This window comes from Salvelinus fontinalis, chromosome 5 (assembly GCF_029448725.1).
Source record: "Salvelinus fontinalis isolate EN_2023a chromosome 5, ASM2944872v1, whole genome shotgun sequence".
Taxonomy (NCBI): domain Eukaryota; kingdom Metazoa; phylum Chordata; class Actinopteri; order Salmoniformes; family Salmonidae; genus Salvelinus; species Salvelinus fontinalis.
In genome coordinates, this window is record NC_074669.1 from 9,809,341 (window position 1) to 9,835,626 (window position 26,286).

The following is a 26,286-nucleotide window of genomic DNA, read 5'->3' on the forward strand; positions in this document are numbered from 1 at the left end:
AAATAGTTTTTTCCCAAAAAATATTTTAATTAACTATGTTAAAAATCTACTTTTCTGTTTAGTAAGGGTATCGGCATATCCCAACAACAGAATAATGTGGGTGTATACCGGTCTGTTGTGTTTAGTAATTTGTGTCGTAGCTCAGTTGTGTATTGAATACTGTTGCTTTAAGAATGTATCAGGCAAATTGTGCGTGTATGGAGGTGTGAGGATAGGATGGGTGAGTTGGTACTAGTTGTTAACATGTTGATCTGAAGTAAAGACGTTCAGTTTAATTGCACAACAAGCCTCCGTGCATTTGTAACATTTGGCGACTAGGATGGCTGAGTTTAGCTTACCTCCACCATCTCTATTTCTCCCGGTCCTTGGAGATCCACCTGTTCCATGGAATCACTGGTTTCAATCCTTTCAGATGTATAGGGTAGCTATCAATCTGCATGGAGCTGCCAACGCACACAAACGGGCGATTCTCCTCCGCTATCTCGGCGCTGAGGGACAATGTGTCTCCTCCACTTTGCAGCCAGTTGAGAACAAGTTTACATCGGCTGCCCAAGCTCTGGAGGAACACTACAGTAGCTCAGTGTGATCATGGATTGTTTTCTCTTCAGACAACGAGCCCAACTGCCGGGTGAGTCTGTAGCACAGTACCTAGTGGGACCATGCAGATTGGGACCACTAGAAAACTAATTTGTACATGATCAGATCATTGAAAAAACGTCATGTTCTCCACTGAGGGAGAAATTGTTGTTAAAGACTGATGATCTGACACTGGAGAAAGCACTTACTGTTGGAAAACAAATGGAAGTTGTTCTCACTGACCTACAGAGTGCATCTCAAGGGGCAGGGCTTCACACACTGGCTGAGGCACCAGTCCAAAATGTGCAGGAAACCACTGGGGGGCGACGTTGTTCTAATTGTGGAACAGTCTACATGTCCAGCAAAAGAGCAACGCTGCAAGAACTGCAAAAATACAATCATTTTGCCCGTTGTTATAATTCAGCAGTGGCAGGACAGCATCGAGAAGATCAATCAATCAATTAAATGTATTCATAAATCCCCTTTTACATCAGCAGATATCACAAAGTGCTGTAGAGAAACCCAGCCTAACAAACAACAAGCAATGCAGATGTCGAAGTTCACCAGTCTCCATTAACTCTGTACATGATGACTCAGTTGCGGCCAAGCAATGTGACTGCTACATCGAGGGTGTTAAAACCTCACTGGTGACTGACACTGAAGCAAATATGTCACTTTTGAACAAAGCCACTTATGACTAATTCTTCTCACATGTTCCACTGCAGAGACCAGCAGTATCCCTCTACAGCTACAACCACACACCGATCTCAATCATTGGAACTGTCTCACTGCCAGTCTGTTACAACAACAAAACCACACCGGCCAGCCAGTTTTACGTTGCCTGCACCAGTGCCTATGGAGTACTCACAACTGTTTGAGGGGCCAGGTCACCTCAGAGGTTTTGTCCACAGTCAACAAAGAGGTCAAGCCAGTAATCCAGCCATTGTGGAGGGTTCCGCTGACCCTTCGGGAGCCCATTGACAAGGGACTTGACAACCTCCTTGACACCTCGCCATGGGTCTCAAACCTGGTCGTTGTGGCCAAGAAAAATGGCGATCTTTGGATCTGTATGTGTAACCGATGTGAAATGGCTAGCTAGTTAGCGGTGGTGCACACTAATAGCGTTTCAATCAATGACGTCACTCGCTCTGAGAACCTTGAAGTAGTTGTTCCCCTCGCTCCACAAAAGCCGCGGCCCTTGCAGAGCAAGGGGAACAACTACTTCAAGGTCCTCATTAGCGAGTGACATCACCGATTGAAACGCTATTAGCGCGCGCCACCGCTAACTAGCTAGCCATTTCACATCGATCACACATGGACCTCAGGGCCGTGAACAACTGCTCCTCTTTGACGGCTTCTGAAAAAAAATGCACCATAGACATGGACTCAGGACTGTCGGGATGCTGTGCAGGAGCTCAAGGTGCAGCTTACATCGACACCAACACTGGCCCACTGTGACACATCAACACAAACGATTGTCCCCTGTAATGCCTCGGCAGTAAATAAAGCAAAGCAGTGCGACACAAACAACAACACATAGTTACACATGGAATAACAAACATACAGTCAATAATACAAAAATACATTAAAAAAAAAGTCTATATGCAGTGTGTGCAAAAGAGGTAGGATAAGGGAGGTAAGACAATGAATAGGCCATAGTGGCTAAAACAATACAAAATAGCAATTAAACTGGAGTGATAAATGTGCAGAAGATGAGTGTGCAAGTAAAGATACTGGAGTGCAAAGGAGCAAAATAAATCAAATAAATACAGTATGGAGATGAGGTAGTTGGATGGGCTTTTTACAGATGGGCTATGTACAGGTGCAGTGATCTGTGAGCTACTCTGACAGCTGGTGCTTGAAGCTAGTGAGGGAGATATGTCTCCGGCTTCAGTGATTTTGCAGTTCGTTCCAGTCATTGGCAGCAGAGAACTGGAAGGAGAGGCTGCCGAAGGGGGAATTGGCTTTGGGGGTGACCAGTGAAATATACCTTCTGGAGCACGTGCTACGGGTGGGTGCTGCTATGGTGACCAGTGAGCTGAGATAAGGCGGGGCTTTACCTAGCAAAGACTTATAGATGACCTGGAGCCAGTGGGTTTGGCGACGAATATGAAGCGAGGGCCAGCCAACCAAAGCGTACAGGTCGCAGTGGTGGGTAGTATATTTTGGTGACAAATCGGTGACAAATCGGATGCCACTGTGATAGACTGCATCCAATTTGTAGAGTAGAGTGTTGGAGGCTATTTTGTAAATGATATTGCCGAAGTCGAGGATCGGTAGGATGGTCAGTTTTACGAGGGTATGTTTGGCAGCATGAGTGAAGGATGCTTTGTTGCAAAATAGGAAGCCGATTCTAGATTTAATTTTGTATTGGAGATGCTTAATGTGAGTCTGGAAGGAGAGTCTAACCAGACACCTAGGTATTTGTAGTTTTCCACATATTCTATGTCAGAACCGTCCAGAGTAGTGATGCTGGATGGGCGGGCAGGTGTGCCTTATACTACTCCACATCAGGGTTACCAAGCACTCCACCACTGGGGTGTCTCCTGCCTCCCTGATGATTGGTAGGGAACTGAAACTCCCTTTGGACTGTCTCTGCCCAAAACAAAAGAACAAGCCTGCTGCAGCAAGGCAAGCCTATGTTGGAGCAGCACAGCAACGGATGAAACAACGTTATGACACGTCTCACAGAGTGATAAAACTAAGCCTGAAGGCCCAGGACTGCGTGCAGATCAGGACTGACAACTATCGGAACAAGCTCTCCTCATTTTGGTCCAAGCCCCTGAAAGTGGAACGACAGCTAGGGCTTGCAACATTCCAACTTCCTGATGGATTCCGCTGGCATGCAAATCACATCAGAACGGTCAACTTGCCTGTGGGGTATACTTTCCTGATCTGTCTGTCCACAACTCACTATGGGCATGAGCAAGATCAAGGGTCTCATGCACCTCCAACCCTACACCAGGCTCAGTTCAGGGCCCTTCCACCAGTCAGGCCTCAAATGCCTGCAGTTCCCCTGCCATCAGCTGCACTTCTGAACACTGGGAGACCCCAACGGGTCATAGCTCCTCCCTCGTAGCTTAATGACTATGTGAACTAGAGTGGGTAGGGTTGGTGGGATGCTGTGTTCAGTAATATGGTTTCGTACCTCAGTTGAGTATTGAATACTGTTGCTTTGAGAATGTGTCAGGCACATTTCGAATGTACGGAGGTGAGGATTGGATGAGTAAGTTTGTGTTGATCTGAAGTAAAGACGTTCAGTTTAATTGCAGAAATCGAAATCAAATCAAATCAAATTGATTTATAAACCCCTTCTTACATCAGCTGATATCTCAAAGTGCTGTACAGAAACCCAGCCTAAAACCCCAAACAGAAAGCAATGCAGGTGTAGAAGCACGGTGGCTAGGAAAAACTCCCTAGAAAGGCCAGAACCTAGGAAGAAACCTAGAGAGGAACCAGGCTGTGAGGGGTGGTCAGTCCTCTTCTGGCTGTGACAGGTGGAGATTATAATAGAACATGGCCAAGATGTTAAAATGTTCATAGATGACCAGCAGGGTCAAATAATAATAATCACAGTGGTTGTCGAGGGTGCAACAGGTCAGCACCTCAGGAGTAAATGTCAGTTGGCTTTCATAGCCAATCATTCAGAGTATCTCTACCGCTCCTGCTGTCTCTAGAGAGTTGAAAACAGCAGGTCTGGGACAGGTAGCACGTCCGGTGAACAGGTCAGGGTTCCATAGAACAGTTGAAACAGTTGAACAGTTGAAACTGGAGCAACAGCACGGCCAGGTGGACTGGGCACAGCAAGGAGTCATCAGGCCAGGTAGTCCTGAGGCATGGTCCTAGGGCTCAGGTCCTCCGAGAGAGAGAAAGAAAGAATTAGAGAGAGCATACTTAAATTCACACAGGACAGTTTCATGAACTGAAATCAGAGGTCCCAGAATTTTTTCACACGCACAAAAAAGCGTATTTCTCAAAAATGTTGGGCACAAATTTGTTTACATCCCTGTTGGTGAAAATGTTACCTTTGCCAAGATAATCCATCCACCTGACAGGTGTGGCATATCAAGAAGCTGATTAAACTGCATGATCATTACTCAGGTGCACCTTGTGTTGGGAACAATGAAAGGCCACTCTAAAATGTGCATTTTTTCCCCACAACACAATGCCACAGATGTCCCAAGTTTTGAGGGAGCATGCCATTGGCATGCTGATTGCAGGAATGTCCACTAGAGCTGTTGCCAGATAATTTAATTTTAATTTCTCTATCATAAGCCGCCTCCAACGTCATTTTATAGAATTTGGCAGTATGTCCAACTGGCCTCACAACCGCAGACCACGTGTAACAATGTCAGCCTAGGACCTCCACATCCGGCTTCTTCACCTGCAGCATCGTCTGAGATCAGCCAACCGGACAGCTGATCAAACTGAGGAGTATTTCTGTCTGTAATAAAGCCCTTTTGTGGGGAAAAACTTATTTTGATTGGCTGGGCCTGGCTCCCCTGTGGGTGGACCTATGCCCTTCCAGGCCCACCCATGGCTGCGTTCCTGTTCAGTCATGTGAAATCCATAGATTAAGGTCTAATTCATTTATTTCAATTGACTGATTTCCTTAAATGAACTGTAACTCAGTAAAATTGTTGAAATTGTTGCATGTTGCGTTTATATTTTTGTTCAGTATATTTCTCTAACTAAATATTTGGGTGTCTTTGGCAGTTTGAGCGTTGGAGAGGATGTCAAGCTGTGTAAAGGTGGCTGTGAGGCCGTGGTGGACACTGGCACCTCCCTGATCCTAGGTCCCTATGATGAGATCAGTGCTCTGCAGAAGGCTGTAGGAGCTGTGCCCTGGAACCGTGGAAAGGTAGAACATGACAGATGACAGAAACTAGAATCTCTTCTCTCTACAGTATCTTCCTCATCCTTTTCTTTAGAAAATGCATACCAACCGACGAGTATATCCTCCTGGTATCTACCAAACCAAAGAGGGTGAATAGAATTGTAATCATGAAGCTAAATAGGTCCTCGAATAGCCATTTCACAACTCTCTAGCGATTCTGTTGACATTGAAGCATGTTAGCTGTGAGAGGGTGGTTTTACTGTTGTTAAACACTATCTGTTACTTGTTTCACAGTACACGGTTGACTGTGAGAAAGTGTCCTCCCTCCCCAGTGTCTCCTTCACTGTCAGTGGAAAGGTCTACCCTCTGACTGGAGAACAGTATATTCTCAGGGTATGTACAGTATATAGCGTATCAGGCAGTTTGTAAAGAACTAAATGCACTATATATTTACTGTATATATATCATGTATATCATATGATACTGCAATGTAATGTTAGCATAGTCAGAGTCTCGGAAAGTAAAAGGCATATGGAAATATACAGTGTAATAATGTAGCATCATTATACAGGCTGTTAGAATAGAAACCGTGTTAGTATATCTGTAGATGTCGCTGGTGCTCCTTCTTACCTTTTTAACTGTGTGTGTGTGTGTGTGTGTGTGTGTGTGTGTGTGTGTGTGTGTGTGTGTGTGTGTGTGTGTGTGTGTGTGTGTGTGTGTGTGTGTGTGTGTGTGTGTGTGTGTGTGTGTGTGTGTGTGTGTGTGTGTGTACGCAGTGGACTACGAAGGGCAAGAAAGTCTGCCTTTTAGGATTTTTCCCCTCAAGCTTCCCTGGCTGGACCCTGGGAGATATCTTCATTGGAGCTTACTACACAGTCTTTGACCGGGACAACGATAGGGTGGGATTTGCCAAAGCAATATAAGAGGAAGGGGAAGTGGATACCTCGTCAGTGGCACAACTGAATACATTCAACCGAAATGTGTCTTCTGCATCCGTCCTTTGCATTTAATCCAAACCTTCTAGATAGCCCTGCCCAGTGAAGTAATGTTGAAAAGAGTGTAATGCTAAAACACCTGTATAAAATACAGTATATACATATGGGATGAGTAATGCTAAAACATCTGATGCTATAAAATACAGTATATACATATGGGATGAGTAATGCTTAAACATCTGATGCTATAAAATACAGTATATACATATGGGATGAGTAATGCAAGATATGTAAACATCATTAATGTGGCATCATTAATGTGACTAGTGATCCATGATTTCAAGTCTGTATGTTGGCAGCAGCCTCTCTGTGTTAGTGATGGCTGTTTAACAGTCTGATGCCCTTGAGATAGAAGCTATTTTTCAGTCTCTCGTGCTTTCATAGATTTAAAATGATTATTTTAGAATAACAAACTTTGTAAAATGATATTTGTCCTTGAAAAGGAGGATAAGCAGACAATTAACTTCTCTCATACTGATAGCATTTGTATCATAAATCATTTTCACAGCATTCAAAGTTTTGTTTGTTTTATGAGTAAGTGGGTGCATTTTCCTGTGTTCATTTCCCTGGTTAATCTCCCTATTTAAACATGACCTCTATTTGATCTTTTTGTGTGTAAAGAGATGAATTAATCAAATAAAGACTTAACTCCCAGTTATTTGGCATTTGTGTGCATGTCGTGTTATTTCAGAGTAATGGCAGCTGATTGGGTGTAGTCGTGAAGTTGCACCAACAGTGATGTTTATCACAATTTGTTATGGTTTTGCTGTTGCCATGAGGAAATGAATGTGCTTTCCTTTGACTTTTGAATCACTTCAGCACATCCCCATCTATATGGACTCAGCATGCCCTCTACATGCTTTTCTTCCTGCGTACATTTATACATGTGTATTATTCAATGTTATGAGGATATTACTTCCTATTCAGATTTGGAATTTGACATTAAGTATTAAGATAATACTGATATTGCTGATACATGAATACGTGTGGGGTCGTTAGGCACAACATTATTTTGGTAATTCGACACAAATACTGCAGTGACAAATAGCTAACATTTTTATTCAGTCCCTGTGATGGATTGGATTGACTTGTTCTCCCCTGGTATGTCATGGGTTAAAATGTACTCACTATCATAAATATAGAACATCTATGATTATTGTACATGGATTATGATTTTATTAGAGTACAAAGTGCACTTGTTTGCATCAGTCTATTGCTCTTTACAGCCCCTGGCTGCTGGTAACCAGGGCCTTATCATAAACAAGCACTAACAATGGAGGACTTGTTGCTATCAGCATCTGTACTGCCACGTTCTTACATTCAAGTGTCTGTATCATCAAACTCATGTGAGACATGATTATTCGATATTTGGTTTGTCAAATCATACTTGAGTTCTTTATTATTACATAAATAATTTTATTTTTAACATCCATTATTTACAAAGATACAAGAAAGTTGAAGCTTAAGTTCAAGCCATGAATGATCTGACCCGAACAACGGGAAAACAAAATGAGTAAACATTGCACTTTATGTTATTTTTTTCTGTTTGTTTTTGTGTATGATAACACATTTTCTAATAGTACTGTATCAAGCAATAAAGTGAGTTACTGATTAGTGAACAGCAGAGTTTCGGTAAGCAACAAGGAAGCATGACTCCGATGTATACCAGGGTCAAAGCTCCACATGATTAATAATGGCTTCTACTGTAGAGCATAGAGCAAGTATGGCAGGACTAAATGTTTCCAGGATTGATGAGAAGCAGCAGAAGTTTTAACATGTTGTCCAATAAAATAGTAGTCTAAAACCTCATTCCTGCAGTCATATGACTAGTGGCCTCATGGGTGAAATGTTATTCATATTTTTCAAAATGTCATAATTAATAAACATAATTTTAAAAAACCTGTTGAAAATACAGTGTTTCTATGTCAACCGGTTTTGTTATATTTCAATCTGCTGTGATGTATATAAAGTGTAATATTGGGATGCTCAAAATGGAATACATTTCAACTCTATATCTGACATGGTACAAGTGTCTTCTTTTTTTAAGCCCATAACCATGTGTGTGAAGTGTATACTTTGTTTCAAAGTAGATTTGTTTAAGACTACCAAGAAACACTCTGTGTGACCCTGATTCAGCCCACTGCAGTAAAAGGTTGATGTGATGCTTCAGACAGGTGGGATCCTGGTGCAGAAAAAAGCATTTCTTTCTTTCACATACAGTACAGTACTTCAGAGGCCTCATTTATAAATGTTGCGTAGATACAAAATATACCCCGTAACTTGAGAATGTCCCTCCACGCAAACTTTACGCCATGCGCACGCACACACATTGTCTAGTGGTTGAAGTATTGTATTGCAAGCAGACCAGTAATGCCATGTCCATGTGCTCATTGGAACTAGGAAACTCAGAAATGTCTGACTTGCTAACAGGTTGAACGCGACACGTGTATAACTACAACCAGTTAGCAAGTCAAAAATGTGCTAGTTTTCTAGTTCTGACTAGCATGTGAACACGGCATAAGTATTTTGTGCAAATGGTTGCTATTATGACACACCTATTCAAAAAAACATCATAACAAGATGAAGCCATTTCTGTTAATATTTGTTGAATGATTAGACATAGGAATCTATTCCTATTTATTTTATTTTCATAACCATTGCAGAATAAATGCCTCGCCTTCCCGGGCAGTCCAGCATATTAGGTTGGGGGGAAAGTCAATGTTAAACATTGTTGAAATCAAACGTTCTGCTGACTGGTCCACAACAATTTACCATTGTTTTCTTGTTCAGAAATTGTCACAGTCCTTTGCTAAATACAGCATAAGTTACTGCAAAAGATTAAAACAGGCTGCCAACACAGTAAATAGACCAGTAGTTTTAAGTAAAATGCTACAGCCCACAGTTTTATGCAAAAGACTAATTGTTGTTCAATATCTTGTGTATCAATCGATTATTGTGTTTCTATCTCCTGTTTTGGTATAGGCTTAAATAGGCTATGATGTCACGCTCCTATTGCACAGCAATACTGTAGCCTATACCCATACTGTCAAAGTAAAATTGTTTTGAATATACAATCAATAAAGTGTTTGGCACTCACTATAGGCAGCATGAATGTTAAGTTTGAAAAAGTCACTGTAAAAGACTAAAATATTCTGCTCACACCTCTACAAAATGTGATCAAATTTGCCATTACTCTTTGTTTCAGAAACCTACATGGCCTAATTCCAACAGTTCCAAATTATACAGCAAATAAAGGGCGTTATTGTCACTATAAAAGGTGAATGAAGGGACTTTTTCTGACAGAGTTAGAATGCTTGTTCATGTGTGCACAGTTTAACGACAGGTCTGAATTATAACGGTAAAAATGTGTATGTAGGGCATGTGCCAAGTTTAGAAATCTCAATATTTTTAGACGTACGTATTATTTTCAGAAATGGCGCACACAGATATTTAGTGTGGAATTTACACAACAATTACAGTATAAATGGGGCCCCAGTTGCGCAAGATTTAGCTTACCCGGCACAACTGAACGAAAAAAGAAAACCTCACCCACCCAAACAGACAAGGCAAGCTAAATCCAGTGCAGGCCTACCCCCATACTCCTCACAGGTCAGACGTCTGGATTTTTTCATTCTCAGAATCCTCAAACCTCACCCCACGGCCATCATCCATATCAGCATCAGAGAACAACACCTTTGGGGTCTGTGGTGACGAGTTGTCATATTCTTCTTCTTCCTCCTCTCTAAACCCCTCCTCCTCTTCCTCATCATCATCATCATCATCATCGTCATCACCTTCCCGCTCCCCATTGTCAGGTATGATGACCACTTCCTCCTTGGCATTGGGGTCGATGTCCTCTTTGAACCAGACTGACTTGTAGCCCTCCTCCACGCGCCTCTCCTTGGTCAGGATGGGCTTCACCTCCTTCTCGCTGTCAGCCTTGTCAGACCCTGCAAGGCTGCCGGTGTCAAGCAGGAGGTTGGAGTACAGTGGAGCCGAGACCTTCATGACAGTCTCCTCCACAGCTCTGGAGGTTACTCCATTCCCGATGGACCGTTTCCCATCCATCTCCTCTGGGCCTTTGGATCCCACGCTGTTAGTGTCCCCATCATTCTGGAAGCCCTCGTTGGTGTACTGCACCCCGTTCTTGAGTCCCCCGGGACCTTTCCCAAGCTGTAAAAAAGCAATGTACCAGTCAGAACAGACTGCATTTAGGGAGGCAGAGCAAAAATCTTTAACACAAATATATATTTTTTTGCCATCAATTGATTACTACACTTCAAAATGGTTTTTAGCTGTCCACATAGGATGACCCTTTTTGTTTCCAGGTAAAACTATTTTTGTTTCCAGATAGAACCCTTTTAGTTTCCATGTAGAACCCTCTGTGGTAAGGGTTCTACATGGAACTCAAAAGGGTTCTACCTGGACCCAAAAAGGGTTCTTCAAAGGGTTATCATATGGGGACAGTTGAATAACCCTTTTAGGTTCAAGATAGCACCTTTTTTTCTGAGTGTTGCTTTTAAAAGCTTTGCATTGCTATTTCTTCTTGCAGTGTAGAATGAACTCACAGAGCTACGGAAGATGTTGGCCTCTGACAGCTTCCTCCAATCTGTCTTGCCCTTCTGGATGCGGAAGATGAGCAGGCCGATGACGACCATAGAGATGACCAGTAACACAGCCAGGCTAGCACCCAGGGCAGCCATGTCCCCAGGACCATACCCACTTGGGGCCCCAAGAACCCCTTCTGTAGGGCCAAGGTCAAACACAATATTTAAAACATGCCGACCCTCACAGAAATAAATAGAACACAAGAATGGACATTGGCATCCAGCCAACATGTCTACAGGACAGCCATCTTGGTCGGGGAAAACGTTCTTTCTAGAGACTAATCAAATATGGTAAAATATTGTATAATATTGTATATATGCATCTCTATGGCCCACTCCCCCCTAAAACACCTTCAAAAGGGGGGTTAGGGAAGGGGTTTAACAATAACCACAGGAATGTCCAAAGAAATACCTCTAACGTTATGTGTGAGTATAATTTCAGCAAGCTTGGGTAAGCGCAGGTTTGCACCCTTTGGACATTGGTTTACAATCAGTGAATGGCTTTTGGGAGGTGTTGACAAGCCAAGCGAAAGGACTGTGTGTGACCTTGTTAAAGAAGCATAGGCAGCAGCAATAGGCATTATCAGTGAGGTTGTGTTTGGAGTCTCCTGAGAGAAAAAGAAGGGTGGTTAGGGGATACCCACATGAAAAAATACTATAGTATATTATGGTATAAGTACTGTAGTATTGCTATATTTATATACTATAGTATTCACTGTAGTAATTACTGTAGTGTTTTTGCAGACATTATTGTAGTATACTGTAATAATTACTGTAGTGTTCTTGAGGACATTATTGTAGTATACTGTAGTAATTACTGTAGTGTTCTTGAGGACATTATTGTAGTATACTGTAGTAATTACTGTAGTGTTCTTGAGGACATTATTGTAGTATACTGTAGTAATTACTGTAGTGTTCTTGAGGACATTATTGTGGTATACTGTAGTAATTACTGTAGTGTTCTTGAGGACATTTCTGTAGTATTTACTACAGCATTTTTATTTGATTATCTTTGACATAGAAGTGGGGGCTTTCTCCATGAGAAAACCTACTGGACAAATACAAAAAGAGGATTTTTCCATTACATGTAGGTAGGTAGGACTGGAGGAGTCTGAATGGATAGTTCAGAGTTTCTGCTCTTTTCTATAACCTGTAAGTAGGTAGGGAGGACTGGAGCCTGATTGGATAGTTCAGAGATTCTAGTCTTTTCTATCCATGTCATTTCATGGGATGAGAGGGGGAGGCAAGGCAGTCAGAGGGCAAGGAGGGAGGATGTGTTTAACTCAAGGCTTGTTATTAAGGGTGCATTGGGTGGGTAGAGGGGAGTTTATTAGGTACACCAATTTAGTTCTGGGTCAGACCCACCTTTTCCTCCAGAACAGCTTGACATGGAATCGTTACTCAATTGGTATCAAGGGACCTAATGTGTGCCAGGGAAACGTTCCCCACACCATTACAACACCGCCACCAGCCTGTACCGTTGACACCAGGCAGGGTGGGGCCGTGGACTCATGCTTCTTACGCTAAATCCTGACTCTCAAAATAAATACAAATAAAATTTTCTTTGTCACATTCGCTGAAAACCTTAACATGAAATGCTTACTTACAAGCCGTTAACCAACAATGCAGTTTTAAGAAAAATACGAGTTAAGAAAAATATTTACTAAATAAACGAAAGTAAAAAATCAAAGAGCAACAATAAATAGGGCTCCCGAGTGGCGCAGCAGTCTAAGGCTAGAGGCGTCATTACAGACACCCTGGTTCTACTGGCAGTGATTGGGAGTCCCATAGGGCGGTGCACAATTGGCCCAGCGTCTTCCAGGTTTGGCCGGTGTAGGCAGTCATTGTAAAATAGAAATTTGTTCTTAACTGACTTGGTTATTTTATTTTATTTTTTATTTTACCGTTATTTTACCAGGTAAGTTGACTGAGAACACGTTCTCATTTGCAGCAACGACCTGGGGAATAGTTACAGGGGAGAGGAGGGGGATGAATGAGCCAATTGTAAACTGGGGATTATTAGGTGACCATGATGGTTTGAGGGCCAGATTGGGAATTTAGTTAAATAAAGGTTAAGGTTACCAGTACCGAGTCAATGTGCGGTACTAGGGGGGGGGGGGGTCAATGCAAATAGTCCGGGTAGCCATTTGATTAGCTGTTCAGTAGTCTCATGGCTTGGTGGTAGAAGCTGTTAAGCAGTTGCCATACCAGGCGGCGATGCAACCAGTCAGGATGCTCTCGATGGTGCAGCTGTATAACTTTTTGAGGATTTGATGCCAAATATTTTCAGTCAGGAATAGGCTGATGACTCTGCCATAATCATGCCACAACAGGAACCAGGATTTGTCGGACCAGGCAAAGTTTTTCCGCTCTTCAGTTGTCCAGTGTTGGTGATCGCGTGTCCACTGGAGCCGCTTCTTCTTGTTTTTAGCTGATGGAAGTGAAACCCGGTGTGGTTGTCTGCTGCAATAGCCCATCCGTGACAAGGACCGACAAGTTGTGCATTCCCGAGATGACGTTCTGCACACTCCTGTTGTACTGCGCCGTTATTTGCTAGTTTGTGACCCGCCTGTTAGCTTGTACAATTTTTGCCATTCTTCTTTGACCTCTCATCAACGAGCTGTTTTTGCGCCCACAGGACTGCCGCTGACTGGATGTTTTTTGTTTGTCACACCATTCTCGGTAAACCCTAGACACTGTTGTGTGTGAAAAGCCCAGGAGGCTGGCCGTTTCTTAGATGCTGGATCCGGTGCGCCTGGCACAGACGATCATACCAAGCTCAAAGTCGCTTAGGTCACTCATTTTTCCTATTCTAACTTTCAATCGAACAGTAACTGAATGCCTCGATGCCCGTCTGCCACGTGACTCGCTGTCTGTAGGAGTGAACCATTTTAATGAACGGGGAGGTGTACCTAATAAACTGGCCACTGAATGCATATCGTTTTGCAAAAAAAACATTTAATTAATATATAAATTCAAACATTTTTTATTGTATTTATATATTATATATTTATTTATTTTTGTTAATAAAGGAAAGAAGAGTGCCAATGAGATGAGTTAAAAGTAGTTTGTGGGAGAAGAGTTAAAATAGTAGCAGAGTTTAGAAAGGTAAAAGTGTAAAGAACTGTTTGTAGATGCCAATAGTCAGTAATGTTTAGTAAGTGGGAGGGGAGGGGGAGGATCCGAACCCGGATTAGGGTAAGGGTTGGGGATAGGGCACATGTTAATCAGGGTTATGTTGTGTGTATAAGTGAGGTATGTTGCTGTTGTGTGGAATGTGAGGTTGAGTTTATATCAGTCTGACATCTGGAGCATGATGGACAGAGGTGTTTCAGTGTAACCTGTAGGGAACACAATATGTGGCATGTTGGTTTCTCACTCATGGGGGGCACAAATTGGGATATGGTGGATAGGAATGAGTGGGGTGTATGCAAATTAAATACTGTAGTATTGCTAAAGTTAAAAACGATAGTGTTTTTTCAGACACTGTAGTGATTTTGCATTATTTACTTGACTTTAGTACTACAGTGTTTAAATATGGATAATACTGTAGTATTTACTATAGCATTCTCCAATATACTACTAAATTATAAAGTAAGCGCTACACAATCAAGGGGGATACTACAGTGTGTAGTATAATATTCTACAGTATACTACAAGATTCTAAAGTAAGTACTAGACATGATCGAGGGATACTACAGTGTGGAGTATAGTATTCTACAGTATACTACCATTTACTACAGTTTACTAGAGAATTCTATTGTAAATACTATAATATTCTACAGTAAACTGTAGTATTTTTCCATGTGGGTACCTGTTGTGGAGTTGATGGCGGCATGGGTGGCAGTAGCCATGTCAGTGGTGGCCATGTCAGTTGTGGCCATAACAGTGGTGGCCATGTCAGTTGTGGCCATAACAGTGGTGGCCATGTCAGTTGTGGCCATGTCAGTGGTGGCCATGTCAGTTGTGGCCATAACAGTGGTGGCCATGTCAGTGGTGGTTGGGGCCACGGTTGTAATCCCTGGGAGGAGAGCAGTGTCAGCAGCTGTTCAGCATGGACCCCCTCCCCATCCCTGTCCCTCACCAGGGTTATTAATAGCACAGCATGGAGAATGACATAGGGCACGCAATAGCACGTGATTTGCGTGTAATTAATGGAGAGCAGGGAGGGTAATGGGCAACCAGCGTTATTTATAACTATGTAAGTATATTAGCTACATTAATGTGTTTTACCTGGCATGACCTCCACCTTGAGAGATGCTGTTGTTGATTCTGCATTGGATGAGTCGATGGCATGCAACTGAGCAAACAAACAAAAAGTTACACATTGAAAGTCTAAGTACAAGATAAACAAAAAAAATCCTCAAAAAGTTATACAGATAAACTACCTACAGTAGAGTTTACTCCAGTTTATTTGTAGGTTGTTGTTTTGGCTTAAAGGGAACAGAACACACTCACATTCAAGGAAACAGTGCCTGGCATAACGTTTTTAGTCATGAGGATGAAGCCTTGCTGGGTAATGGAGAATTCATTGCTTCCCTGAACCTCATATCTCACATCAGGGTTGACGCCCTGTAGAGAAGGATTGGTTAGCCATAATGTTAGATAGGGGAACCATGCAATAAGGTTCCTGAAATGGGAAATGTAAGATAACTAAAGATCATATTTAGAGTTAGTGTGATCAATATCAATATCATCTGTAGCATATTTGGGGTCTCTATAAAAAATAATAAAAATAATAATAATAATAATAAATATCTCCAATAAATATCAAAGTCACACATTAATTGCAACCTTTTGTCAGAGATCTGTACTTTACATGTGCAATATGTTTTCACTGCTACCGACACAAGGAAATAGACCGATAGACCTTACATCAGCAAAGTCTGTGTCCTTGGCCTGGACCCTGAGTGGCCTGTTGGAGGCTTTGCTCTCCAGAACCATGCTGTCTACGCCCGCGTCTGCAGAGATGAAGCCCTCATACTCCATCCTCTCAAACTGCGGCGGGTTCACACTCTTTTTCACAACAACGATAGTGACCGTTGTGGTCGCGTACTGGTCTTTGTTGGACGTCTGTAAAGCCTGAGAATAAAAACCGCGTTAACATTTGCTATCAATGATTGTATCTGTGCCGCAAAAACATAATCTTGTGATGTCAACTGCATAATTATATTAATTGCAATAAGAGGTTATTAACTACACTCTTAGGAAAAAAGGGTTCCAAAAGGGTTCTGCTTCTGTCCCCATAGGAGAACCCTTTTAGGTTTGAGGTAGAACTATTTTGGGTTCCATGTAGAACCCTCTGTGAAATGGGTTCTACAGGGAATCCAAAAGGGTTCCACCTGGAACCAAAAGGAGTTCTTCAAAGGGTTCTCCTATGGGGACAACTGAAAAACCCTTTTCAATTCTAGATGGCACCTTTTTTTCTATGCGTGTATAGACTATATGATTGGCAGAGGTCTATATGGACATTATGGATTCACTTTTAATTACCAAAACTGTTAAGGTCAGTGGACCCGCTACATCCGCCGCTTTCGACATGGTGATGTCCCCAGTGTTTTGATTGATCTGAAAAAAGCCAGATTCAGACCCTTAAAAAGAGAAAAAAAGAAACGTGAGAGCCCTGTTAGTAGAGGTATTTTCATTGGAGAAGAAATGTGTTGTTGGCCAGGCCTATAGGTGAGATAGTTGCTCTGTGAATGATAGCCGAGTCTGTCAGTATCAATGATCGTGATATTTCTGAGAGTACTTACATGTAAAATTTTGAATATTCATGATGCTTACCGGTTGGAAATCTGTAAATTATCGGCACATTTAAGCCTTTGTCACCATCAATGGCATGCACCGGACCTGGCAGCAATGGCAATGCACCAACCTGGGACGTAAATGAGACTTTGCATTACTTACTGTGGATACTGTTAATAATATTTAAATCATGGGCTAAGCTAAACACATAATGATGGCTAGCTGTACTGAGTAGATTGTGAATATTAGTCAGATGTATTATAAGATTCTAACAACGTTGTTGTTTTGTGAGAGGAGAGGATGGTGGACGCACCTCTTGCTCTGTTAGGTTGACTGTTCCTGTATATCCAGAGCTGAGGCAGATTTTGGACTTGTCAACTGTGGTTTCTGTGCAGGGCTGGAACCATGGTGGACGGTTGTCAATGTCCAAGATGTTGACCTGGATAGTGGCTGTGGCAGTGAATGAAGGTGGTGTGGATGTGGGGGTATCCTAAAAAAAACACAACAAAGGACTCGGTGAAGATCTAAAGCTTGGATGCCGTCAAATAGATGATGGTTTCAACCAATACAGTTTATTATTCCACGGCCCCAAACAATCAATCACTTTCATTACAAGAACTATAAAAACAGAACAAGCACTCACCTGAGCAGATAATATAAGTGTCACACTTTTCACTGCGTCATAGTCAAGAACTTGTTGCACTAGTATATTTGGGCTGTTTTCTTGTAGTTTAAAACCCTCCTGTGAGAATTTAAAAGGACGTTATTTTACTTAAGATAAGTTATGTATGGCTGGGAGGAGCATTTTTTCTTTTAGTATTCGCTCTCATATTTAGACAGGATGAGGATGGAGACTTACTGTATCTGGCACTAGGCTGTAATAGAGTCGATCCTTATCTGCATCTGTTGCTACAATTGCACCGACACTTTTGCCTATAGGTGACAACTGGTCCAAAGAAAATAGCACATACAGTATTTATTTCTGTCACTGTCCTATGAGTATTTTTTTACATATTTTTTATATATAGAATAGAGTAAATGGAATCAGACTTTCTACCATGAAACCTTAACAGGATTCTAGAAATATGGTAAAGCACTCATGGCTAGTATACCAACTGCTAGACTGTTTATCTGCTTCACTGTTTGACTGACTAGCTAAAAACGTGATCTAACTGCCCTATGACTGATAATGAGGTACACTAACTGAGAAAGAAATATGCACTCACCTCATCGACATTGAGAGTGTACTGGCTTTTTTCAAATACTGGCGTGTTGTCATTCACATTCTCAATAAGTACCACTACTATTAGAGTAAGCTGGAATGAAGATCAGATTTGAATTACTGACTCCATAGAGGTATACAAGTAAAACTAGGTTTAACTCAGGTTTAATATTGCATGCCATCTGTTATAAATCTAACAATATTTAAGCGTTTTACCTCAAAAAAGGTCACAGTAGCTTTGAATATATCTTTTATAAGTAATTTTGCTCTAAAGGAGTGTTGTCCCTTGAGCACTACAGGTATACTGTATAATCGGAATCAAGTGCTATTTACACGTGAAAATGTCATGGAATGCAGTTTGGAATATTTCTCCATTTACACTTTGATAGTAAACTAAATGTACAGTTGATATGTATGTCTACTCCATAAAATGACCATACACAAGTGTGTAGCCAAAACCCCCAGTTATGACTGAATGACTCTCAAATCCAAATTATTTTTATTATAATGCTGATCATTGTATTATGGGCACTACTTTTTATTGTAATTACTTTTCTAAATTATTTATTTATTGGTCCAGCTTGCCCATACTGTAGCCACTCCCATAACATATCGATGATTAAAAGTACAAGAAAGTGCACTTACAAATTGGTCACCTTTTTTACAAAGAAGGTCAACGGTGAAAGACGTTTTAGTCTGTGAAATAAACAAAATTACACATCAACGTCTCATCTGTATTATACAATTGACTATATGCATAATCAACTGCAAGAAAGGGGCTAATTAATGTGGAAAAGGCACCAGCAGAGCCAAGGGAATTAAGTGTACCCAACAACGCATGTGCCTTTCTTAGCTTAATCTAGATCCAAGAATGAAAACATATTTATGCTAAATAGTGAGAACATACCTCATAGTCCAAAACTTTTACCGCTGTAAGATCATTGCCACTCAGACCGAAAGAGTCTGCAGGATTACTGGCAATAGTTAGGGTCACTCCTTCTTCTGTGGTGATTGTGGTCACAACAGCCCCAACAGCGTTGTTCTCTTTAATAGTGGGAGGCGTAGCCCCAGGCCTGGAGCATACTGCAATGGAAGAGAGAAAACACACATAACAATGAATGAACACTACCCAAATGATGTAACATAAAATAAAATAATTGTCTGTTTTCAATGAAAGTATCATTCAAGCAAAATGTGTTTGAACTCTATGGATATTATCCCACTGTCTCAATGTGTTATCACAGCACTTTCAACCATTTAAAAGCACAACAAAGTTCAAATGGTAATGCAATGTCAGATCTTTTGTATTCATAAAACAACTTAATGTGTTACATTAAAGTACATATTGTAAGTGATCAATGCTGTTCGAGATTCTGTGCAGGTTATTACAGCAATTGTGAAGATTTCCACAGACCTGCGACCCTGAACAAGCATGCTTTCTATGATTACATAGGAAGACATTTATAGTTACATTACGGTAACCTCAACATGTGGCCATGGACGTGTTACTCATTTTAAGGTTGAATAAATACTATTACATTAGTTTGTGAGATATCCTTAACATTAGGCTATTTACTGCCTTACAAAAGTAATATTGAATTGTGTTTGGTTGACAACGCAACCAAAAATCAACATTTAAAGGAGATTTATCTACTGCTTGGATAGTTAGATCTGGGCCACTGGCTTAATCCTATTATTTTATGTATTTAACTTTTATTTTAGGTTGAGATGGAGACATGAATCCAACATATAATTTGTTAACCTGTAGAAAAGTTAAAAGGCTATTTAATGTATTGCAAAAATCCTGAATCCAAGATGACGTAGCAGTAAAACCTCTAAACCTCAACCTCAAAACACTCTCCTGCAACCCGCCTCACCCAATATGGTGCGGATCTGTTTTTTTGTAAAGTATTTTTATTCACCTCGAACCCGGAATCCCCCAACAGAAGCTAGCCAGCTCACTAGCTTCTAGCTAGTAGTCAGCTAACCACTGCTAGCGGTCATCAGCTAACCTTTAGCTCAGAAAGTTCTTGCCAGTTTGTACAACCCGACTCAAACCAGAGCATACCGGACCTATTTTCTCTCCATATCCCCGGATTCCTACCGTAAGCTCTGAACATGGATCATCGCTAGCTAGCTGCTATCTGAGTGACTACTGGCTAACGTCGGTCCCGGAACAAGCACCAATTAGCCTGGAGCTAGCCCATGCTAGGCCCCTTCTCCCGGCTAGCTAAAGAGGCCCATCAGCCACTAGTGGGCTACAATAACCGGACACCTTCTACTGCCGGTACGGGGCACGGAACCCCGCCGATCCTTCACGACTGGACAATGACGTAATCTGCTCGAGGGGGTACTCAACTGGCCTCTACATCGCGACGTCCCCTGAATGCCCATCCGCTAGCCGCGGTCCACTAGCTGCTAGCCGCAGCCTGCTGGCTGTCTAGAGCATATTTGACTGTTAGCTGTATAGATCCATCGGACAATTTCTTGGGCAACTATACCTATTTTGCCAATTGGACTTGGACCCCTCTGCTACTCGGAACCCTACTAATCCATCCACGACTGGTCTATCGACGTCACCGCACGCGGAGGCTAAAACAGACTTTCCTCCATCAAGACGTCCCTCTAAGACCCTTCTGCTAGCTTGCTAGCCCCAGTCTGCTAGCTTGCTAGCCCCGGCCTGCTAGCTGTCTGAATCGCCGTGTCTCTAGCCAGCCCAACCACTCACTGGACCCCTATTGATCACCCGGCTACGCATGCCTCTCCCTAATATCAATATGCCTTGTCCATTACTGTCCTGGTTAGTGATTATTGCTTTATTTCACTGTAGAGCCTCTAGCCCTGCTCAATATGCCTTAACCTACCATTTAGTTCCACCTCCCACATATGCAGTGACATCACCTGGTTTAAACATCTCTAGAGACAATATCTCTCTCATCATTACTCAATGCCTAGGTTTACCTCCAATATACTCACATCCTACCATACCTCTGTCTGTACATTATGCCTTGAATCTATTCTCTCACGCCCAGAAACCTGCTCCTTTTACTCTCTGCTCTGAACGCACTAGACGACCAGTCCTGATAGCCTTTAGCCGTACCCTCATCCTACTCCTCCTCTGTTCCTCTGGTGATGTAGAGGTTAATCCAGGCCTTGCAGTGCCTAGCTCCACTCCTACTCACCAGGTGCTCTCAGTTGTTGACTTCTGTAACTGTAAAAGCCTTGGTTTCATGCATGTTAACAGTAGAAGCCTCCTCCCTAAGTTTGTTTTATTCACTGCTTTAGCAAACTCTGCCAACCCGGATATCCTAGCTGTGTCTTAATCCTGGCTTAGGAAGTCCACCAAAAACCCTGAACTCGCCATCCCTAACTATAACATTTTCCGACAAGATAGAACTGCCAAAGGGGGCGGGGTTGCAATCTACTGCAGAGATAGCCCGCAGAGTTCTGTCATACTATCCAGGTCTGTACACAAACAATTCGAACTTCTACTTTTAAAAATCCATCTTTCCAGAAACAAGTCTCTCACCGTTGCCGCTTGCTATAAACCACCCTCTGCCCCCAGCTATGCCCTGGACTCCATATGTGAATTGATTGCCCCCCATCTATCTTCAGAGCTCGTGCTGCTAGGTGACCTAAACTGGGACATGTTAACACCCCGGCCATCCTGTAACCTAAGCTTGATGCCCTCAATCTCACACAAATTATCAATGAACCCATCAGGTACAACCGCAAATCCGTAAACACAGGCACCCTCATAGATATCATCCTAACCAACTTGCCCTCCAAATACACCTCTGCTGTTTTCAACCAAGATCTCAGCGATCACTGCCTCTGCCTGAATCCGTAATGGGTCTGTGGTCAAACAACCACCCCTCATCACTGTCAAACGCTCCCTAAAACACTTCGACCTGGCCCGGGTATCCTAGAAGGATATTGACCTCATCCTGTCAGTAGAGGATGCCTGGTTATTCTTTAAAAGTGCCCTCCTCACCATCTTAAATAAGCATGCCCCATTAAAAAAAAAAAAAAAACAGGAACAGATATAGCCCTTGGTTCTCTCCAGACTTGACTGCCCTTGACCAGCACAAAAACATCCTATGGCATTCTGCATTAGCATCGAACAGCCCCCAAGATATGCAACTTTTCAGGTTATTAAGAACAAATATACACAGGCAGTTATGAAAGCTAAGGCTAGCTTTTTCAAGCTGAAATTTACATCCTGTAGCACAACTCAAAAAAGTTCTGGGACACTGTAAAGTCCATGGAGAATAGGGGCACCTCCTCCCAGCTGCCCACTGCACTGAGGCTAGGAAACACTGTCACCACCGATAAATCCACTATAATTGAGAATTTCAATAAGCATTTTTCTACGGCTGGCCATGCTTTCCACCTGGCTACCACTACCCCAATCAACAGCCCTCCACCCCCCGACAGTAACTCACCCAAACCTCCCCCACTTCTCCTTCACCTAAATCCAGATAGCTGATGTTCTGAAAGAGCTGCAAAATCTGGACCCCTACAAATCAGCCGGGCTAGACAATCTGGACACTCTCTTCCTAAAATTATCTGCCGAAATTGTTGCAACCCCTATTACTAGCCTGTTCAACCTCTTTCGTATCGTCTGAGATTCCCAAATATTGGAAAGCTACCACGGTCACCCCCCTCTTCAAAGGGGGAGACACTCTAGACCCAAACTGCTACAGACCTATATCTATTCTATCCTGCCTTTCTAAGGTATTCGAATGCCAGGTTAACAAACAGATTACCGACCATTTCGAATCCCACCGTACCTTCTCCGCTATGCAATCTGGTTTCAGAGCTGGTCATGGGTGCAACTCAGCCACGCCCAAGGTCCTAAACAATATCATAACCGCCATCGATAAGAGACATTACTGTGCAGCCGTATTCATTGACCTGGTTAAGGCTTTTGACTCTGTCAATCACAACATTCTTATTGGCAGACTCAACAGCCTTGGTTTCTCAAATGATTGCCTCGCCTGGTTCACCAACTACTTCTCTGACAGAGTTCAGTGTGTCAAATCGGAGGGCCTGTTGTCCGGACCTCTGGCAGTCTCTATGGGGGTGCCACAGGGTTCAATTCTTGGGCCGACTCGCTTCTCTGTATACATCAATGATGTTGCTCTTGCTGCTGGTGATTCTTTGATCCACCTCTACGCAGACGACACCATTCTGTATACCTCTGGCCCTTCTTTGGACACTGTGTTAACTAACCTCTAGACTAGCTTCAATGCCATACAACACTCCTTCCGTGGCCTACAACTGATCTGTAATGTAAGTAAAACTAAATGCATGCTCTTCAACCGATCGCTGCCCGCACCTGCCCGCCCGTCCAGCATCACTACTCTGGACGGTTCTGACATAGAATATGTGGACAACTACAAATTCCTAGGTGTCTGGTTAGACTGTAAACTTTCCTTCCAGACTCACATTAAGCATCTCCAATCCAAAATTAAATCTAGAATCGGCTTCCTATTTTGCAACAAAACATCCTTTCACTCATGCTGCCAAACGTACCCTCGTAAAACTGACCATCTTACCGATCCTCGACTTTGACGATGTCATTTACAAAATAGCCTCCAACACTCTACTCAACAAATTGGATACAGTCTATCACAGTGCCATCCGTTTTGTCACCAAAGCCCATATACTACCCACCACTGCGACCTGTACGCTCTCGTTGGCTGGCCCTCGCTTCATATTCGTCGCCAAACCCACTGGCTCCAGGTCATCTACAAGTCTCTGCTAGGTAAAGCCCCGCCTTATCTCAGCTCACTGGTCACCATAGCAGCACCCACCCGTAGCACGCGCTCCAGCAGGTATATCTCACTGGTCACCCCCAAAGCCAGTTCTCTCCTTCCAGTTCTCTGCTGCCAATAACTGGAACGAACTGCAAAAATCACTGAAGCTGGAGACTCTTACCTCCATCACTAGCTTTAAGCACCAGCTGTCAGAGCAGCTCACATATCACTGCACCTGTACATAGCTCATCTTTAAACAGCCCATCCAACTACCTCATCCCCATACTGTATTTATTTATTTATCTTTCTCCTTTGCACCCCAGTATCTTTACTTGCACATTCATCTTCTGCACATTCTACCATTTCAGTGTTTAATTGCTATATTGTAATTACTTCGCCACCATGGCCTATTTATTGCCTTGCCTCTCTTATCCTACCTCATTTGCACATGCTGTATATAGACTTTTCTACTGTACTATTGATTGTATGTTTGTTTATTCCATTTGTAACTCTGTGTTGTTGAATGTGTCGAACTGCTTTGCTTTATCTTGGCCAGGTCACAGTTGCAAATGAGAACTTGTTCTCAACTAGCCTACCTGGTTAAATTAAGGTGAAATAAATACTTTTAAAAAAGTGATACTGAATTGTGTTTGGTTGTCAATGCAACCAAATATCAACATTTGAAGGAGTTGTTTCTTCTGCTTGGATAGCTCTCTCTGTGACACTGTCTGCCTTTTATTCCAGTTTGTCTACAAGATAATAACTGAAATGTTGTCTTCATTTTAACCAAAAATATAAGTTAAAGAATAGGACTACATCAAATCAAACTTTAAATGTACTTTAAATACAGTTGGATTGATTTAATTATATTCTTTAACATACATTTTTGGTTGAGATGGAGATCCAACATATTTATTATGAAATCAACCAATGCTTGACACCAATATGCATTGTCTATTTTTAGTTTAATCCTGGGCTGAATTTAAACAATAGCTGTTGATGACTTCCCAAATACTGTATGTGATTGATAAAGTATGGTTACACTTCATCTGCTCTGTTCAAAATCAAATGCGCCAAATACGACAAGTGTAGACTTTACTGTGAAATGCTTACGTACAAGCCCTTTCCCAACAATGCAGTTAAAAAATAGAAAATGTACAAACAGATAAAAAGAAAACATTAACACAATAAAAGAACAATAATGAGGCTATATACAGGCTATACACAAGGAGTATCGGTACTGAGTCAGTGTACTGGGGTACGAGGTAGTTGGGGTGATTCATGAAAGTTAAAATGTACATGTAGGTTTGGTTAAGTGATTGAAGTACTATGTACATGTAGGTAGGGGTGAAAAGCAGAAAGTCTGGGTAGCCGTTTAATTAACTGTTCAAAAGTCTTATGGCTTTGGGGTAGAAACTGTTCAGGAGTCTTTTGGTCCCAGACTTGACGCTCCAGTACGGCTTGCCGTGCGGTAGCAGAGAGAACAGACTGTGACTTGGGTGATGGAGTATTTGACCATTTTTTGGGCCTTCCTCTGACACCACCTGGTATAGAGGTCCTGGATGGCAGGGAGCTCAGTCCCTCTGTTGAATCTAGCCTTTGGAATGACTTTGATAGCAACAGTGAATCTATTAAGTTAAGATTTCTCAACAATCATTCTCATGATAGCACGTTGGTTATAGTCAGTAACAAATATCAAAGCTAAGCCGTGCTTGGCTACAACTCTGGATGGGTTAAAACTTGGTTAAAACTCGGGATAGCTGTAGATAGATCAACTACAGTGGATATTGTGTTGAAGATCAGATGTTGTTTCCAATGTACAAATTCAACATATTTTATACAAGGTTTGTCTATGTTGAAAATTCGTTACCGGGATGACATAATCCTGTGGTTGAAATTTTACCCTCAAAACACCAGTTTACGTTGATAACTTTTTTCAAATCCAATGTATTTCCCACGTAGATTCCACGTCACAATTGGCAAATTACGTTGAAACAACCAGTTTGTGCCAAGTGGATAGCCTTACGGTTTGTGTAATTAAATAACAAGAAAATACAGGTAATACATATATAGTCTTAGTTTCATTGGTTTAAGGACTGAGAAAATGCTATATTTTTATCAGAACTGTTTATTTGGAACAAATTCCAATTCCAAAATTAGAATTCCAAATTCGAAGTGTAAAAAAGTCATTGGACAACCAATCTTTAACATATTTCAAAAGCTGCAGACCCTGAAGCTGTGTCCCTGTCAATGTCCAATAATAATTTCAGTTTCGAAATACTTACTCTGTTGCGCTTCAGTTGATCTGTGAAGCAAAAACACAAGCAGAAAGCTCAACAAGGTCCTCAAAGTAAAGTGTGGATATTTCTTCTCCATTGCCCTGTTCAATTGTCCGATCAATCCTAATGAAATAAGGTAGGAATAGCAGGGCTTTTGTACCGACTTGTACTTGTCCGCATAAAGCAGTGACTATATGGCCTGAGGAGAGAGGACTGACTTTAGTCTCCACCTTTGTGACTATAAGGCGTATCTGCTGTTTTAT

General features: G+C 42.0%; 2 protein-coding genes and 1 pseudogene across 5 annotated transcripts in view; 1 reads left to right on the forward strand and 2 right to left on the reverse strand.

Annotated features, from left to right (window-relative positions):
- The window catches only part of LOC129855069 (cathepsin D-like), a 35,703-nt gene extending 28,630 nt beyond the window's left edge, over positions 1 to 7,073 (forward strand). For all 3 annotated transcript variants that reach the window (XM_055922356.1, XM_055922355.1, XM_055922357.1), the window contains exons 7-9: positions 5,293 to 5,437; positions 5,708 to 5,806; positions 6,190 to 7,073. In XM_055922356.1, the coding sequence (XP_055778331.1) occupies positions 5,293 to 5,437; positions 5,708 to 5,806; positions 6,190 to 6,336 (391 nt within the window). In that variant the 3' untranslated portion in view covers positions 6,337 to 7,073. The remainder of the gene's footprint in view (positions 1 to 5,292; positions 5,438 to 5,707; positions 5,807 to 6,189) is intronic.
- Positions 7,074 to 7,759: 686 nt separating this feature from the next.
- cdhr5b (cadherin-related family member 5b) lies at positions 7,760 to 26,259 on the reverse strand. 2 transcript variants are annotated; one of them, XM_055922347.1, is made up of 15 exons: positions 26,030 to 26,259; positions 18,890 to 19,065; positions 18,628 to 18,678; positions 17,987 to 18,076; positions 17,620 to 17,706; positions 17,404 to 17,502; positions 17,074 to 17,250; positions 16,800 to 16,890; positions 16,509 to 16,606; positions 15,891 to 16,097; positions 15,474 to 15,587; positions 15,249 to 15,315; positions 14,830 to 15,036; positions 10,977 to 11,152; positions 7,760 to 10,581 (listed from the first exon to the last, which is right to left on the reverse strand). In XM_055922347.1, exons 1-15 carry the CDS (start codon positions 26,118 to 26,120, stop codon positions 10,012 to 10,014), a joined length of 2,301 nt encoding a protein of 766 aa, XP_055778322.1. In that variant the 5' UTR covers positions 26,121 to 26,259; the 3' UTR covers positions 7,760 to 10,011. The 2 variants fall into 2 exon arrangements, with proteins under 2 accessions (XP_055778322.1, XP_055778323.1); XM_055922348.1 differs by lacking the exon at positions 14,830 to 15,036 and having other exon boundaries at positions 7,761 to 10,581; positions 26,030 to 26,258.
- Positions 12,041 to 12,099, reverse strand: LOC129856314 (U7 small nuclear RNA; annotated as a pseudogene).
- Positions 26,260 to 26,286: the final 27 nt, after the last annotated feature.